The following is an 18,826-nucleotide window of genomic DNA, read 5'->3' as shown; positions in this document are numbered from 1 at the left end:
CAACATCAATTAGTATGTTTCTCAAGGATTTATTAATTCCATTAGCATACTAATCAATGTATGATCCAAGAATTATTCAAACATTATTCTCATTAGGAATTATTTTGAATATTATGTTAAGTTTTTTTATTGATTCCAAAGAAAGCTGTGCATAATCTTCATGATGTACAGTAAGATTATTTTGGCATCTGATTTTTTTTAATATTTTTTCAAAAATATTTTTTCCATATAGAATATAATTTTTACCAGCAAAAAGAAACTTTCTTCAAAAAATCCATTTTAGTAGAAGGAATCCTGTATTTGACTATTAATTTCATTTTCAAATTCTTGAATAGACAAATTGTTTAAAGATTCAATATTTTCGTTATCAGGATGAAACTTTTGAAATCCCTCAAATTAAAGCTTTCCTGATAGCGGGAATTTTTTTACCATCATTTTGTGATTTGAAACCTGGAAATAGTGAAACGTTTTAGGAAATATCAATATGCATTTAAATCACTGACAGACAATCTGTTTCCAATCTAAAATATTTCCATCAGCTTCTTACCCTTGTTAGCATTGAGTCAAGCTGTTTTCATTCATATTCTTGTATGGATATTAAGGTATCCAAATGTAATTTAGTTCTTTGGAAAGCAGAAAAATTAATCAAATAAAATTCGAGAATATATTAATATTTGTGCATGATAATAAACAAAAACGCAGGCTAGGCAGTTAAAACTAAATTAAACCTCAGCTGTTCTGAATCTATGACAAAAAATCAAAATATTAATTTAAAAATAACCTATTTACATTAAAATTATTGATCAAGTAAAGAAAAATTAATATACAAATCATCATTATATCATTAATGTCTTAATGGTGATGATGATGAGAACGTTTCTTTTCTTCTGAGGCTTGTTCGGCAGATTTCTTGAATTTCTTTGGCTGGTAATCTTCTAAACCAAGTTCATTAGCAAAATTCTTAACAGTTTTCTCAAATTTACGCTGGCCGAGCTTATGGGATGTTTCTAGCATGTTTTCCCATGATCTTTCAATTTCAGTACGTCTAGCATATCCTGTTTTGTTTGGAAGTTCTGGATACTCGGTTCTCATTGTGGCTAAAGTTTCAACCATCTTATTTGACTTAAGAAATGCAATGCAATACTTTAAAGCTTCCATAAATGCTTTATCGTTAACTGTGTATTTAATATCTGGCTCGAGATGATTAAAAACTGTTGCATCTGATTCTGCTGCAAGATCTGCTGTCATACGAAGATATTCAGCATATAATAAGTTATTTCCACCATTTCTCTCAATATATTGTGCAGTGAGTTCGTCGAGATCTTCTTGTTTATCAAGGAACTCTCCGCTCATAGTTATTTTTTGCGTTTTTTTACGTTACCTATTGAAAATATAATGATGTCTATTATGTACTAGAAATTTTAGTTAAATTAACTTTTCATATGCACTCCTTCGTGAAAACACGAAATCTGCTCAAGATGAAGAACAATTCCGAACAATTGTTCATATTTCTGAGATGGATAGAAAGCATTCGAGATGCCAATCCATAATTAGTGTTATTCAAGTTCGGGCTCTCTCCAGAAAGTGAAAATATCTTTCAATAATTTTCACTTTGCTCAAATAGAAATTGACGCGCATGAGGTTGACATTCTTATCATGGGTCTAATGAAAAACACGTTTACTGAAAAATATAGAAACTCAAATCCAAATATTCAAGCATGCGAATAAATTTTTGTACTAATCATCTGGGTGACCAGCATAAGTATCACTGATCTAGAATTGGCATATCACATGATTCAGTTTCATGGGAAAATTTACAATGATAGTAGTATATATGACGGGTTTTGTGACTTTTTTTGTAAACGTAAGAATTCATACATTTTTGAGCGATTTTGTATCATTTTTTTTTACATATGAAGTAAAAAATGTATGATTTTTACGGTTTTTATTCTTACGTTTTTGAATAAATCAAGATTTAAAAATTTTCAGAATCGTAAGAAATTTTCACTAAACCCATACATAATGAAATAAAAATAAAAAAAAATAAAAAAAATAAACTTTAAAAATTCATGTTTTACATTTTTTGAATAATTTATTTTTTTAATTCGTAAGAAAATGAGTGTCAAGACTAACGACGTTAAAAAATTGGGATTCACAAACGAGGAAATAAAGGATATATTAGAGGAGGCGAGTTATGAAGTTAATAATATTATTTAAGAAATTGTCAAAAATTCGCGGAGTTATTAAATGATTTAGATTATGATGGAAAAATGAATAAAGATGATGTTATAAATTTCTTATATCCCACATCTGAAGAAGAAAAACCTAAAGAACCTGATGTTTTCCCTGAATATTATGAAGAACGGATTAAAGATGATGAATATGATGAAATTGAAAGACTGGAAAAAATAAGAGATGAAATAGATGAAAAAATTAAGGAATTAAGAGAAGTTGAAAAATATAATGAGAATGAAGTAGAGGGTTTAATGAATATCCCAGCTTCAGAATCAGAAGTTCAAAAATCTCATGAAGAAAGATATAAAAATTACTTTTGGAATCTACTAAAAATTTATTAGATGGTGAAATAGATGAAACACTTTCAGAAGAAGGCACAAAATTTATTCATAAACATAAGTTACAATTTATTGACGATGGAGATTATCCATGTATATTACTTTCACCTCCTCTTGATTCTGAAAAATTCAAAAAAGCACTGAAAAATGTAACATATGCAAACAATACGATTAAGAAAGAAGACCATGATATTTACACAAATTATTATTTAAATAAATGTACAGGTGTTGATAAAGTTTTTGATTTGTTAGATAAAATATCAAAAGAAACAATTGGTACATATAAAATTTTATGCGATTGTGGTTTCATTATTGAAGATACTACTAATGTTTCATATGAAAGAACAGCACCGAAGGAAGACGAAGTTGAAAGTCTATACCATTCGTTATTAAGAATATAAAAGATATGAAAACTTATAAACATTATATTTATTCATTTATTTCAGAAAAAATGGAAGCAACCCATAAAACATCATCTCATCATTTTATAGCTATTCATACATTCCTTTTCAAAGTTGTGAAATTAAATAAGACAGGAATTAGATTTAATGTATCAGGGTACGCATTCTTGAGTAAATTAAAATGTATTCGTCACGTCGCAGATGATAAAAATTTATGTGTTCTTAATTCATTTTATGGCTTTAGCCCTGGCACTTGCCCTGGACTTTAAAAAAATAAACTTTATTTTTATTTATTTTTTAATTTTTTATTCTTACATAAATGAAAAAAACGGAACAGCTAAAAATGAATGATAATCAAATAAGAGCCGAAGGTAGAAGGTTATTTAAACGCTTCTATAACATTCCTGATGGTGTTAATCCTAAAACTCGTAGAAGTTATTTAAATGAAGCCATAGATGCATATGAAGGATTTGACATTTCATCAGAAAGTGAGAGGTTAGCAAGAATGTTAAACGTTAATATTGATTTTTTATTATTGTGACCCTCAACAGAAGACGTAGACAGACATTAACAAGGTAGACTTTCCATTAGTGGAATCAATAATGATAGATCCAGAATTTGAAACAGTAAATATTTTATTAACACAGAGTCCATGTGGAAAACTTCACGCTGACAGAATTACAGACGTTGAAGCACTCACAGGATATAAAGTTTGCCCCTTTTGCAAAGAAGAAGTATATTCTATCCGTGATGACCCAGAAAGGAAAAACCAAAGAAGATTTTTAAAACATTGTGAGAAATGTAAAGAAAATAATGGAAGATTAATTCAAGACGTTCAATTGCAAAACACACAACAACCATATGCACCACATATCACGAAACAGAAGATATATCAATGGCTATTAGCTCACAATTTGCAGGAATATTATAAACCAACAAGATATTATATTACTTTTGACTTCGAAACATTAGAGACTAAAGAAGAACTTCAACTTTCTGAATGTGCAACTTTGAACGCTTACTTAAAACCATTTATGGTATCATCAACTGTCAAAATAAAGCCGCAAACGGACTCTTTGAGTCCTGAAGGTCTTTCAGACCGAAGCGGCGAGGTCGTAGACCGTGATAAAACATTTACGAGGAATTTTTGCTTAACATCAAGTGATTCGTTCATCTCTGATTGGATTGAATTTTTATTTTCAACCTGTTCATTAGTTGCTAAATCAAATATTGAACAATATGAAGAATTAATGAAGCGCAAACGGACCAAACGGCGGGGACTTTGTCCCATACATTAAATGAAACAGAAGGAAGCATTTAAAGAACTTCTAGATGAGGAATTCAATAAAGTGAATATCATAGGTTTTAATTCGGGAAAGTTTGATTTAAATTTAATTCTTCGTGATTTAAACACTGCAAAATGGAAAATAAAATCAATGCTGGGTCTTCTTCTCAATTTAAGCAAATCATTGTAAAGAAAACAAACTGTCCATATGAATTAAGATTTATTGACATCAGAAATTATATAGCGGGTGGGACATTAGACCAATTCACTCAAGATTTCGGAAACAATAAATCACGTGTTAAATCCTTTTTCCCTTATCAATTCATCACGGGAAAATTACGAAGATGAATTATATAAAGAGGAACCATTCACGAAGATTCATTTTATTCAGCATTAACTCAAGAAACAATATCCGATTCAGATTATCAAATATATCTCAATGATGCTAAAAATTTTGAATAGATTAGATAATATTTTATTCATTATTGCAATAAAGACGTTGAAATTATGATTGACCCAATTGATAAAATTATTGAAGAAACATTTGTTTATAAAATTGACATGCTTCATAATCTTTCTTTATCATCGAATGCATCAATGATTCGTTACGCGTTAGCATATAAGAACTTCAATCCTAACGAAACATATCCAGAAGAAGAAAATGTGGAATCAAGTTTTGAATTAACAAAAAAGTATTGGAAATAAAAATTGATTCATATAAGAAACAAGATGAAAAAGCAGAAAGGGATACTAAAAACAATGTTTCAATGGATGACTATCAATACTATCACGATTTAATCCTTTCATCTAAATGCAAAATGTGTGGTAAAGCGTTTACATATGCTAATAAACCAACATTAGATAGAATCGATAATGAAAAACCACATACCAAAGAAAATTGTCAGTTAATGTGTTGTTATTGCAATGTCGTAAAATCAAATAAAGATGAAGATGTTCAACGTTTAAGAATCAATTTAAGAAATTATACATTAAAAAATAATTTACCAATGACTTTAGATTCAGTTGAAGCTTATCACATTCTCCGTAATGGAATTACTGGTGGTTTATCAAATGTTCAACATAGAGTAAATCTTAAAGGAATCACGCACATTAATAAAACTTTCATATAATCCAGAAACTAAAACTGTATCAAATGAGGACACCACCAATATATGACTCATTTTGTTGGTGTTGATTTTAATTCATTATATCCTTCATCATTTTCATCTAATCCTCATGATTTCATTCAATATACTGACCATAAAATGTATATGCCGGGAAGATTGAATGGTGTTTATCATTTGTGATACAGCAACAAAGAAAGCAAAAGCACTGGGAATAATTAGAAAGAAAAATACTTTATTCGTGGCTGAAGTAAAGGGTCACATTGATGAAAAATACATTAATGATTACATAAACTTTTTACCAATAATAAGAAACTTAGATATTATCACAGATGAAAAAACAATTGGCAGTTTTATGTATAATTACATGAAATCAAACAATCTACCAGTTGACCAGAAACAAAGAAAATTAACTCAGTTATTCAACACACAACCAATATCAACCATTTTCTTCTTATTATCTTTGGTATCTAATAGACAGAAGATTTCATTTTATCATTGATGACATTCAATCAATTTTAACATTTACTAAAAACACTTGTTTTAATGAATTTGCGAACGAATTTATGAATGAAAGACAAAAGGCTGAATTAGAAGGAAATAAAGGAAAAAGTTTATTTTGCAAGATTTCACTTAATGGATCATATGGTTACGATGCAATGAATACACAAAATTACGCAAAGACTAAAATAATGAATGCACAGAAGGCACGCGTTGCATGTATGTCAAATAAGTTTAAAAACATAAGAGAAATAGGTGAAGATACGTATCAAGTGATGCTTAAAGATAGATTTTATAGATGTGATACATGTTTACAAGAGGCATCTTCACTTTATTAACGCAAAATACTGGTATTTGGTTTTTCAATTTATGATTTTATGTATAAATGCATGGATGTTAATCGTTTTCATTTCATTGAAGGTGATACTGATTCATCATATTGGGCAATCGCTGGCGACCCAAATCTTCCTAACACTCAAGCATTTCAAGCAATTGTAACCGATAAAAATTTTATGATAAAACACATTTTCAAATTCGCACCTTTTGATTTCTTTTGTTTTAATGAGAAATTTAAACCTAAATTAAAGAATAAAGCTGAAGAAAAAGCACATGAGAAGAAGTTATTGGGTTTAGCAATTGAGAAACAAGGTGATAACATGGTTGCTTTATGCCCTAAGTGTTATACATCATTCAACGGTTCAATTGATGGAAGTGATTTTAAAAAGATTGCACAAAAAATGAAAGGTGTTAGTTTAAGACAAAATAAGCAATTAACACCTAAAAATTATTTGGATATAATAAATGATAAAGTCATTTTCGATGGTCAGAATATTAATTTACAACTTAAAAACGGGGAAATGACTCGCTTAACAATTGGTAAGACTGCATTAACAGGAGCACACACTAAAGCTGTATGTTGTGAAAATGGATGTTGTATGCCATTTATTTAATGAAATGCCATAGAAGAGACAAAGAGGTGGGCACCCTTAAACATTTATTTTATTTTTATATAAATGAATAGCGTAGATTTAAAAATTTTAATTGATGATTTAGTATTTAATCAAAATTTTCTTAGTTATTATGAATTAAAATCATATCTCCAAAAATATGATGAAACAATTACAGGTGATGATATGGGTGAATACTATCGGTATTATAAAAACGAAATTTTGAAATATCATGATAAAATAATTAAACGTTTAAGAGAGAACATTAAAGAAGGAAAATATTCAAAGGGAAAAAGTAAATCACAACTGAAACAGTTGAAAGATTTCAAAAATAAAGTATTAACTGAAAAAGATATTGATGAATTATATAATTTATATAATCCTGAGCCGCAAAAGCCAAAAGAGAAAAGTTTGGACGTTCAGCAGATCATAAATGAAGCACAAGCTTTAATTTATGATTCATTAGTTAAACCATATTCAGCCCGACTTTTAAATGAAGATCAACTTTTGGAATTCATCCTTCAACATAAACTCGAAGCGGGAAAGTATATCAAACCTTTATATACAGCATATTTAAAACAAATGAATAAAATACATCCAGAATTAATGAAGGAAGGAATGAAATCCAAAATCAAAGCAGATAAAATTAAACCACTTGCAACACCAAAACCTCCAACGACAGTACCACCTCCTCCTTCAGTTAATCCTTCATCATTCACTTTATTATATCCATTTCAAACATTAAAGAAACAAAAAGATTTTAAAAAGGATTTCAAGATATTAAATAAACCAATTGACCCAAAAATTCAACCGTTAAAGGAAAAATTTAGTCGCCCTTCATTTGCACCATATCCATATTCATATGAAATCGATCATCTGGAATATTCAAAAGGAAACGTTACTTATTTATTTACCATTAACATTAACACCAGATATTTATATTGCATTCCAGTGAAAGGGAAAACAGAACAGGAAACAAGAAGAGCTATTCAATACTTACTAGATCATGAAAGAGTAGATAATATAAGGGGTGATGGTGATAAAGGATTTCAGGCAGCTATGACTCATTATTTCCCACAAATTAATTTTTACTTTTCATCCTCTCCATATACGTTTCATAATAAAATAGTTGATGTGGTAATGAGAACTCTTAGAGATGCGTTAGGGGTTAACGGTCAGATATACTGGGATGGAAATCATGACTCCATCATACAACAGTTAGTATATTATTACAATAATACATGGCAAGAACAATAAACATGAAACCGGTGGAAATGAAAAATGATATTTCAAAAGAATGGGAATATATTAGAAAGCAAATGGAAAGGTTGAATGATGTTAAACGTGAACAAATTAATTCAGGGCTCATGAATTTTAAACAAGGGGATAAAGTTTTGATTCATCTCGATTATGGAAAAACTGATAAATCAATGACAAAAAGAAGACGAAGATTTGACACAATAGCTGAATTTGTTAGATATATTAACGGCAATGCATTAGTTGAGGTTAACAATAAATTAATAGAAATTCCGATTTATTTTATTACTCCATTATATTTAAATAATATTTAATTTTTTTTATTTCGTAAGAAATGAGTGACAACAAAGCAGTCAAGAGTCCAGACAATGAATATAAAAAGAAACTAAACAGAATTAAATCAAAAATATGCTATTACAAAAAGAAGTCGCAATGCGGTGGGGTTGAAAACGATAAAGAAATAATCGAAAAATTAGAAACTTATCGTTCAATCCTTAAACTGAGTGAAGCAAAAATAAAAGAATTTAATAGAATAAATAAATTGATTGGAAGAGATGAATTTAATAAAGATGAATTTTTAAACTCAATCCAAATTTAATTTTTATTCCTCTTCGACAACATCTCTCTTTCCATCATTACTGCATAACCACATTTTCTCAATTTTAGTGGTTTGTTATTTTTAACATGTTCTTGCATCATTTTTATCATTTCCTCCCTTGTTATGATTCGTGGTAAATTTTGAGCTTGTGGGGTATTCATTTATGATAAAAATAAAAATTTGTTATCACTTATTTTATCGTTAATGTTTTTAGGTTATTCAATAATTAATTATTTTTGAATAACTGGGAAATAAATTTACGTCAAATATGCAATTTATAAAATCTTATGTCGACAGGCTACGTAGCACAGTGGTCTAAGGTGGTGTTATGGAGGGGTCAGGGTCTGTGGTTCGAACCGCGACGGCGCCGTATTTTCTTATTTTCTTTGTTTGTCTGTTTGTCGTGAATAAAAAGTGTCATAAAAGTGCTATCTTCCACGGGAATAAATAAAAAATTTACTTTATTTCTTCTTTATTTCTTCTTTATTTCTTTGTTCCCGTGGAAGAAGGGTTTTGCTGTTTTTTCTCAGCCGAAATCAATGATTTTTTCATTTTTGGAATCCTTAGCGAATGAGGAATCTTTTCTCTCGTGGAAGCTTTGAACAAAAATATATTTAGTTCATCATTGAACTCTATACCATGCGAATACAGTCATAAATGGTGGCATGTAATCTTTACTTTGTCCCGTTGTTTGTGTATATCCTGAAACGCGATGTGTATGGTTTCCTTCTCCCTGAGTGTCACTCCAGTAACAATTTATGGCAAATTTAACATCATCTTTAACATCATATCCTTTACCTTTTGTCATTCCTGACCAATCCCAATATCTATGCTTATGCCAACCCGCTTGAGATGTACTTAAATCTATGTAGTGACTGTGTGCAGGTAAATTTTCACCTGAAATCGTTTTACTTCCCCCTGTTTCCTTTGAAGAGTTTGCACAATACAAAAACCTGTCGACTATTTGTTCCCATGCACCAACACCAAACATTGCTTGAGGACCTCTCACATCCATAGATGTATAAATAGAACCTACTGGGTTCATTAAATCAAACATATGAGATATTATAGGATTGTCTCTTTTGAACTTAAAATATAGTGTAACTATTTCTGGTTTCTTCTGGTTTGTGTCAGAATATTTTTTATAATATAATCTTATGTTTTCGGGTATTAAATCTTGACTATAATATTTATTTTGTCATCTTATAATAATATACTATTCTCGTTTTTTCTATTGCATTATATCTTTTATATCTATAATATTCTAAATATAATGTTTGCTTTTTTGGGTCTACATGTGCGTCAACACCATAGTCATAATAATACGGTGCTGGAGCTACGTTAGACAATGTCATATCTACCATTTCATAAACTCTTAAATATTTCTTTTGTTCGTCTCCATATAAGTTTAAGTAGCAGTTGTTGTCTAATGGAACTTTAACTTGTGTCCATTATTCTTTATATAGCCTACATACATTTCATTGTTATTTTTCGGAATGAGTTTATACCGTATACCATTTCTTAAGGACTGTACAAACACCCATCTAAAATATTTATTTTCTTCATTGACAGAAAAGTCACCAACAATAGTTTCAATATTTTTTGTTCCTATCAAACTTTGGTATATTTCGTTAACATATTCCTTATCTGCCTTCTTCCCTAACTCATCGTTAACATATTCCTTATCTGCCTTCTTCCCTAACTCATCGTTAACATATGTTTTATCTGCCTTCTTATTTAACTCATCGTTAACATATTCCTTATCTGCCTTCTTCCCTAACTCATCGTTAACATATTCCTTATCTGCCTTCTTATTTAACTCATCGTTAACATATTCCTTATCTGCTTTAAGGTCTAAACATCCTGAAACCCATCCTGTATCAGCTTTAGTTTTTAAAATCTTTGATGTCCGTTCATGATACCATTCAACCCTTTCTATAATTTCATTATCTTTTTCATCAACATAAACCAAATTTGCTTTCTTCATTAATTCACTATCAACCCTTTCTATAATTTCATTATCTTTTTCATCAACATAAACCAAATTTGCCTTCTTCATTATGTCATTTAGGAAACCTTTTATGAATTCCTCATTTAAATTAAATCTTCCAATCTTCAAAACTTTAGGAAATGCATTTAATGCGTAATATCTTTGTTCTTCTGGTGGAATTGATGTTATATCATCCGTTATTCCTTTAATTTTTGAATTCATAAATAAAATTTCTTTTATATTTGATATCACTGCACCACCTTTGCAAACGAATTCAAAATGGTCATTTTTCAATACTATCTCCAAATCTCCATATTTCAACCTTTGCGTTTGTTCTGCCGTCTTTGAATTATATGCATATGTGGCGTATGTAATGGTCTGTGCCTTAAGTTGCTGTGGTTGTTGTTTAATCATTTTATTACGATTTAAAAATAAATATTTAATCTGTTATCTCATCAGCTATTTTTTCTATTTGAAATTGCCATAATATTTCATTCATAAATTCTAAATCACAATCAAATAGGTCAGTTATTCTAAATTTAATATTTGATAAATCTTTTGAATGAAGAATAAATGAATTCCCGGATAATTGAAACGGATATGATAAAGAAAATATGTTTAAGTTGATGGATAAAATGTTTTGTATTGATGGGTAAGAGTTAGGGTCTAATGTTTGATGTGAAAATCTCATTGGGGTATTAACTTTATCACATTTGATTAAAATGAAATTAGAACCAGTGTCAGAATACAAAACATCCCCAACATCTTTTTCAAAATTTAATATCCCCAACAATGAACGAAGATGAGGAGTACAAAATTTAATTTTCAGCGGAAATTTAATAAGGTTATTTATTTCATCAAGTTCAAAAAGTTTATCAGGTTTTGATTTAAAATTTTCTTCATACCATACGATAAATGATTCATTTAAATAACTTAAAATCATGTTAATATCCTCACTATCACATTATTTATATACATATCATACGTTTTTAGGTCTACGACCCCGCCGCTATGCGGCTCAAGGTCATCTTTAATAAATGATATATAATCTGAAGGGTCTAAAAGAATGGGATTAAATTTACCACTCACAGAAACGAGAGTAACATTATAAATTCCGCTAACTGTTAAATTTAATTCACAGTTATTATTCGAAATAATATTGATAATTGACATTTTTTTATTACGATTAAAAATATGGTAAAGCGTTATTTTCCAGTGATAAATAAAACTAGAATAAGATTACCTCAAGAATTCATAAATTCAACGAATAAGAAATTCATTCATGTTATAAATTTTAGTGTTTTCAGAAAATATGAGTCAATGTCATATTCATCATCAGGTTATATTTCACTTCATTCAAATTTAGTTCAATCAAACCCATATAATGACCATTTCATAAGATTTTCAGATGGTATTAAAAATGTAATTGATAGATTAAAATATGAACAGATTGACAATATCGAATTTTTGGAATTTTGGTTTAAATATCCTGATGGAAAAAAGATTGAAGTTAAAGATAAAGCTGATACTATAACAAAAACAATTACAATGACCGATCCAGATAGTGGGGAACAAAAAGAAATAAAACAAACGATAGAAACTGGTGAAAGGTCAATTATTATGATTATGATTCAAAGGATTATTATTCGATAATGTTAATGCTTGAATATTAAATAGCCTTAACAAAGAATTTTTCAAGTGATATTTTATATTCATCAACTATTTTATTATAAATATCATTATATGTTAAATGAAGTTCAGTTGTTGTTCCGTTCTTTGATATCTTAATTGTGCTAATATCCTTTATAGGATTTATTTTTGCAACTGTTCCGCAGCATGAAACCTCATCATCTATGAAAAATTGAATCTTAACGTCTGAATCTTGAACATCACAAAGAATGGCGATAATGTGAATTAATGATTCATAAGGTAAAATAATTAAACCGGATTGGTCAATTAAATTTATTATTGAATCATAATTATCAGTTATGATATCACGGTAAATTTTCATTAATTCAGAATTAATGTCTATTTTATATGGCGCATTGCGACTGAATCGTAGATTCCTGGGTTATCAAGTGGTGCTGGGTATGTTGGATAAGTGGGAATTTCAACAGGTTCTTTACCAGGTTCAGATAAAATGATTGGGTCTCCATCTTCTTTATTTTGCTCTTCCTCATTCTTCGGTAAGTCACGAGTTAATAAATTTGGTTGAGTTGCTGACCTTGTTAATTCAGGACTAACATTAACTTTAACATTTTGAATAATTCGTGATTTATCATCATTTACGTTATAACCAACCGTAATCTCTGCTTTTGCGTTAGTGTTCTTTTGACTAGTGAAACGTCTTCTCATTTATATTCGAATAAAAAAATATATTTAAACTTTTATTTTGCTGGAACTTTTGAATCTATTATTTCCTGTATTTGTTCATGAAGTTGATTTTTAGCATTTTCATCGAAATTAATAGACCGAATATATTCATTAATTGCATTCTTATAATCATTTGATTTCTCAAATTTTCTTTTATCTGATTCCTTAACTAAATCATAAGTTAAACCTCGTTGCTGATATAATGGTTTCTTAATTAAATCTTTGAATGCTTGAGATAAAGCACCTGATGCAATTCTTGCTACTATAATTGGTTGGAATTGCTGTTTAAGTTCATCTTTAACATTTGCGAAAACTGGATCGAATAAAGCAACTTTAAAGAATTTCTTAGCTGGAATTTCAGATCTCAAATTTGCATATTGACCATCAAACTGGTTAGAATATCGTGGTAATCCATCCGGTCCCTCTTCAATAGCATTTAATTCTTCATTGAAGTAAGAATATGGATTATGACGGTATGAATTAATTGGACCATTTTCACCTTCTCCAATGTATTGTTTAACAGCTTTTCCATTTTCATCAAATTGCATAGGATAATGTTCATTATATGCTTTACGTTTAGGATAATCCGTCATTGTTAATTTATACCCATTTATGACTTTAATATTTCCTTGACCATCAGTAACAAAACTTCATTTATTCCATCAGGTTTTCCATTTGGACCCGTAATGTCTGCTTCGTGTGCTTCCCAATTTGGTCCGTGACGTTTGGCATATGCTTGAGCTTCTGGTAATGTTAAAACGTTTCTCATTTGTTTAACATCCTTTTGAAGACCGGCAACAATGTGGACTAATTCTTTCATTCCGTCTGGAACTTTCATAGTTCTATTATATGCACCCTTTTTGTTTGTTCCTTGTTTTAATGGAACCTGTAGAAGATTTGCTATTTCTGTCATGTTTAATTATAAATAAAAAATAAAAATTAATTATAAAAAGTTATTCGAATTTAATGGAACCTTTATTTAAATCAACTATTATTTTTCCATGTTCTCCTAATTGTTGATATTGTGTGTAAAGTTCATTAATGCTCATTGGTAAATTCACTTGATAAAGCAAAACGTTCAACTGTTGACGACTAAAACCACTGAAAATGAAAAGGGTGGACATGTTTGATTTAATGTTTGTGCTTAATGCTTTGAAGTATTGAACAGCCATGAAGAATGAACACTGAATGTGTCGACATTGAGTTAATAACTGATTAAAATATGATTTCTCATTTGTTATTAGTTTTGATTTCACGCATCATCTAGAAAAATGAGTGAATGCAAAAATTCTCTATCAAAATTTGAAATAGAAAGTGTTTCAAATAATTCATCCGTTGTTTATCAATAATTTTATCCTCTAATCCTTGCTTCTTGATTGTATTATATAATTCTTTATACATTAAAAAGTTTTTTAAATAATCTTCTGCTTCTTCTTGTGATAAATAAATAATTGGAATTTTGATTAAATGCTTTAAAGATTCAAATGTATCATCTGAAGGTGAACCTGAACGGTTGATATAAATTAACACATGTGAATGGGGGAAGTGTTAGCAATAATGATAATTTGTTTTAATATCGTTAATGTTTTACCTTTATTTTGTTTACCAATTGCTGCGGTGATTGAATTTAAGTAACATTCAGAATATGGAATTTTCATTAATTTTTCCTTAGATAGAGCATTTCTATTATCACTCAATGCTTCATTAATCATATCATCTACGTATGTATTATATCCTGCTAATTCTTCATAAGGGGTGGATGAATTTAAATCCATTTAATCAAAAATAAATTTATAATTTTATACATTTCTATTCATCAATATTTCATCATATGAACTTCTATACTGCGGTGGTGTACCTGTTGGATGATATTTCAAACCTTCATCCGGTGTCCATGTCCAATATTGTAGTCCTAGTAAACCAAACCTGAGGAGGATTTGTCACTTTTGAACAGTAAGTGTCATTTTCACCCTGAATGATTGGATAAGCTTTCACTTGTACTGTAACTTGTGAGTTGAAAGTTTCTAATCCATCAAAGAATATACCCGCTCCATCACGTTGAACTGGAATAGTGCATAAGAATGAAGTTTGGTCTTTCCATGTTCTAGCTAATGGCTTGCCATCATCATCATTTAGTGGTCTAGTTAATGAGTCCTCGTATTCTTCCGTGCATTCATTCACTCCATCTAAATCAGAAGCTTGAAGCATACGTGTAAAGAATATGTCACCCACTGTTGTCATCGCTTGATCGGGGAAGTTTCTGGAATCTATAGTGACCTGAAGACCTCGAAGCATTGGATTTTCTAAAACCGTTCTTTGCATTGCATTCTTCGGAAATGTTAACACAACATCTGTAACATTATGAAGAGCGTATGAGAAATCTGAGCTGATACCTTCAGGAGTGATGCAACCTCCATTTAGTGAACGAACGTCAATATGTTGAGCTGGAATCATGAATGGATCTTCCTTACTAAATAAACGTGGTATTGCTTTAACTGATTCTTCAATTAAACCATATCCTGGTGTAATGCATTTATCCTCTAAAACTTCCATCTTTGTGCATGAAATAATAACGTCTTCAACTGTTGCGTCAGCAGATGTAGCGGCTAAGCTTGTAATTAATTTTGCAGGAAGTCCGATTTGTTGGAATTTGCGATCATATTTATAAACATGATTCATAATCTTTTCATAATTTCATCAGTTATCTTTTCATAAACATAATTTGTAAATCAGCAACTCTTAACGGGTCAACCTGACAAAATACTAAAGTATCCCTGAAAACATAATATTTAAGAATGATTTCACCAAATGATTTAGGATAATCATCGAACGCCTGAAATGCTAACAAATCATTTACCGGAATAATCATATCAAAAGTGATATCAACTTCTTCATTTGCTTTCTTGAAAACTTCTGAAGGGTCAATATATTTACCACATACTGAGTTATCATATTTTTGAACATTATTATATAACGAATGAACAAACTTTTTAACTTTCCTTTCTGATTTTGGTTTATATGTTGCAAATGCGAAAGATTCACGGGCGCAATCCATCTGAAGATAACCAGCATCACCTCTTTCGGTTTCTACTTCTAATTGCTTAAAGCTTTGATTTGATGATTTGTAACCAACGAATAAACGCATGCATTTAAAAGCGGTATCACATGTGAAAGCTTTATTTGAAACTAGAGTTGCTTTAACTTTGCGTTTAATATATGTGTCACCTAATTGGTTCACATCATGAGCCGGATTTGTAATTCTTAAATGAGTTTGTTTATCATCAAAATATGGAGTATCAGAGTCATAACATGAACTTTCAAGTTCTCTATAATATCTTCTACCATCATTCTTTGCGAATATTTCATTTATCTTTTCGAATGAATGAAACACATTTCCATTAATCGGTTTTGTGTTTGGCACTAAATAGTTAGTCGTCATTTATTATTAAATAAAAAATCAAAATTAAAAGATGAAAATGAATTTTTAATTTTAATGAAATAATCAACTATGGCTGCAGGATTCTTTAAGAAACTGTGGGATAAAGTAAAAAGAGGAGCGCATAAAGTTTGGGAAGGGATTAAGAAAGGAGCAAATTGGATATTTAAGAATAAAGAAGCAATTAGTGACGTTGCTGAATCAATAACGCCAAAAGCTGCCCCAATAAGAGAAATTTTAAATAAAGGAGAAAAAGTTTATCAAAGACTTCAACCGATACTAAGATAAAAATAATTTTTATTTATTTTTCCACTAACCACCTCCTATTTTATTAAGTATTCCTTCAGCTATTCCACCAATTGCGTTACCTGCTTGTGCTCCCATCGCCGGATTACCTGCTTTAGTACCTAATACTCCACCTATGATAGTTCCTGCCGTTTTCGCTACTGGTGCCAAAAAGTTAGCAACAGGTTTAATAACCTTTTTATAAACCCAACCTGCAGCTTTCTTAATTCCATCCCATAATTTTTTAAAGAATCCTGCCGCCATTTCTGATTTAATATTAATTAAAAAATATATTTCATCACTTATATTCTAATTTTTATTTAATGATAAATGAAACCGATTTTAAAAATAAATGAAACAAAGGAGGAAGAAATAAATGAAAGTGAAAATGTTCAACAAAAAATAAACGTTGTTAAACCAATTACTGAAATAAAAATTTTTTCATCTGTTGAAGAATTTAATGACTATTATGCTAATAATAAAAAATTATTTGAAGAATTGACAACATGTAAATTGAATAAAATGTTTAAAGTTGAGGACAGAGTCCAAGACCCGGAGGGTCATGGATTCAAAATTTCAAAAATAAAAGGTGTTGTTAGTTTAAAATCTATTCCTCAATCAAGAATCACCTCATTAATGAAAATAGATGATTTAACAAAAAGAATAGAAATTATTGAAGAAAGAATGAATCAAATAATTGATTTCATAAATCATGACTCGTTGAGCCCGGGTCCTTAAAGCCCAGGACTTAAAGTCCATCACTGAGTTCAAGGTTATATTCATCAAATATTTCATTATTAAATGCAACTTCTGCTAGTTTATTTATTTTTTCAATACGATCATTTGAAAGTCTATCGTTTAATTTTTTCTGAAGTTTTTCATTTTCTAGTTCTGAAACTTTATTTGGATGATATTTAAACCCGTTAAATTCTTTTTCCTCAGTTTTGATCATTAATTTACAAAGAACTTTTGTGGTTGGAATTCGTTTAAACCATTTATCATTAATATTTGTTATAAATTCAATATCTGGAATTAATTCCCAAATTTTTGCATTTTCAATTAATTTATTATCAAATGCAAAAGCAATAGGTTTAATATTAAACTTACCTTTATAATATATACTTTCTACATAATCATCGAAATAAACATCTACTTGTTTAACATTTTCAAGAATTGGTGAAAGAACATCCATTAATTGATTGACGGTTACGAATCTTGATCCACTCATTTTCTTACGAATTAAAAAAATAAATTATTCAAAAAATGTAAAACATGAATTTTTAAAGTTTATTTTTTTTTATTTTTTTTTATTTTTATTTCATTATGTATGGGTTTAGTGAAAATTTCTTACGATTCTGAAAATTTTTAAATCTTGATTTATTCAAAAACGTAAGAATAAAAACCGTAAAAATCATACATTTTTTACTTCATATGTAAAAAAAAATGATACAAAATCGCTCAAAAATGTATGAATTCTTACGTTTACAAAAAAAGTCACAAAACCCGTCATATATACTACTAATGATGTTCCCAATCAAAATTGGTCATAAAGCCAAAGGTACTCCTAAGGGTTTCGTTTTGCGAAAAAAACGTACAATACGCAATTTCGCTAAAAAACATTTAGCTAGCAATTTCGACCTTTGACTCCACTCAAGACGTCACTTTTTTAATTTTGCGGTATCATATTTTTGGAAAATCTTTATGAATATTATATAAAAAGTCTCTTTAATATCTATATTTCATATTTTTATCGATTTTTAAAGTTTTTGCGAAAAGTATTCAATTATTTTTGCTATTTGGTCGGGTAAATGTCAGATTTGCGACATTTTCTGATATGATATTCAGATTCTACGTTGAGAATAATGCTTATAGAACCCTCTTGCTATTGTGTCAAAATTGCGAAACCGATAGCAAAAATATCTCGCAATATCAAAATTGAGATATTGAGTGAATTATGCATTATAGAGATTAAAAATCTGATTTGTGAAAACATCTCATCAGTTTCTAGCTAATTCAAAAATCTTTACTATCTTATTCGATTAAAATGAAAAGGGAA

General features: G+C 29.4%; 6 protein-coding genes and 3 pseudogenes across 9 annotated transcripts, besides 1 other annotated feature; 2 read left to right on the top strand and 7 right to left on the bottom strand.

Moving 5' to 3' along the window:
• Nucleotides 1–769: 769 nt before the first annotated feature.
• TVAGG3_0995360 (uncharacterized protein) lies at nt 770–1,593 on the bottom strand (the record flags this gene model as incomplete). The annotated part of the gene is made up of 1 exon (XM_001310742.1): nt 853–1,353. The coding sequence occupies one exon, from the start codon at nt 1,351–1,353 to the stop codon at nt 853–855; it is 501 nt and encodes a 166-aa protein (XP_001310743.1).
• A 752-nt stretch (nt 1,594–2,345) lies between these two features.
• Nucleotides 2,346–14,701: a mobile genetic element.
• TVAGG3_0995350 (uncharacterized protein) lies at nt 6,262–6,834 on the top strand (the record flags this gene model as incomplete). The annotated part of the gene is made up of 1 exon (XM_051254237.1): nt 6,262–6,834. The coding sequence occupies one exon, from the start codon at nt 6,262–6,264 to the stop codon at nt 6,832–6,834; it is 573 nt and encodes a 190-aa protein (XP_051079811.1).
• TVAGG3_0995340 lies at nt 6,898–8,402 on the top strand (annotated as a pseudogene). Its single transcript has one exon. A coding segment is annotated over exon 1 (1,505 nt).
• On the bottom strand, nt 9,309–9,701 carry TVAGG3_0995330 (phage tail repeat-like family; the record flags this gene model as incomplete). The annotated part of the gene is made up of 1 exon (XM_051254236.1): nt 9,309–9,701. One exon carries the CDS (start codon nt 9,699–9,701, stop codon nt 9,309–9,311), a length of 393 nt encoding a protein of 130 aa, XP_051079810.1.
• On the bottom strand, nt 10,304–10,898 carry TVAGG3_0995320 (uncharacterized protein; the record flags this gene model as incomplete). The annotated part of the gene is made up of 1 exon (XM_051254235.1): nt 10,304–10,898. A coding segment is annotated over one exon (595 nt), but the record flags the coding sequence as incomplete, so codon positions are not given.
• TVAGG3_0995310 lies at nt 13,312–13,962 on the bottom strand (annotated as a pseudogene). Its single transcript has one exon. A coding segment is annotated over exon 1 (651 nt).
• A 576-nt stretch (nt 14,702–15,277) lies between the features above and the next one.
• On the bottom strand, nt 15,278–16,104 carry TVAGG3_0995290 (annotated as a pseudogene). The gene has a single exon. A coding segment is annotated over exon 1 (827 nt).
• Nucleotides 16,105–16,797: 693 nt separating this feature from the next.
• On the bottom strand, nt 16,798–17,034 carry TVAGG3_0995280 (N-acetylmuramoyl-l-alanine amidase family; the record flags this gene model as incomplete). The annotated part of the gene is made up of 1 exon (XM_051254234.1): nt 16,798–17,034. One exon carries the CDS (start codon nt 17,032–17,034, stop codon nt 16,798–16,800), a length of 237 nt encoding a protein of 78 aa, XP_051079808.1.
• A 554-nt stretch (nt 17,035–17,588) lies between these two features.
• On the bottom strand, nt 17,589–17,962 carry TVAGG3_0995270 (protein of unknown function, DUF4108 family; the record flags this gene model as incomplete). The annotated part of the gene is made up of 1 exon (XM_051254233.1): nt 17,589–17,962. A coding segment is annotated over one exon (374 nt), but the record flags the coding sequence as incomplete, so codon positions are not given.
• Nucleotides 17,963–18,826: the final 864 nt, after the last annotated feature.

Source organism: Trichomonas vaginalis, chromosome I (assembly GCF_026262505.1).
Source record: "Trichomonas vaginalis G3 chromosome I, whole genome shotgun sequence".
NCBI classification, from domain to species: domain Eukaryota; phylum Parabasalia; order Trichomonadida; family Trichomonadidae; genus Trichomonas; species Trichomonas vaginalis.
The sequence above is the reverse complement of the archived record's forward strand: the minus strand, read 5'-3'. Positions and strand labels throughout refer to the sequence as shown.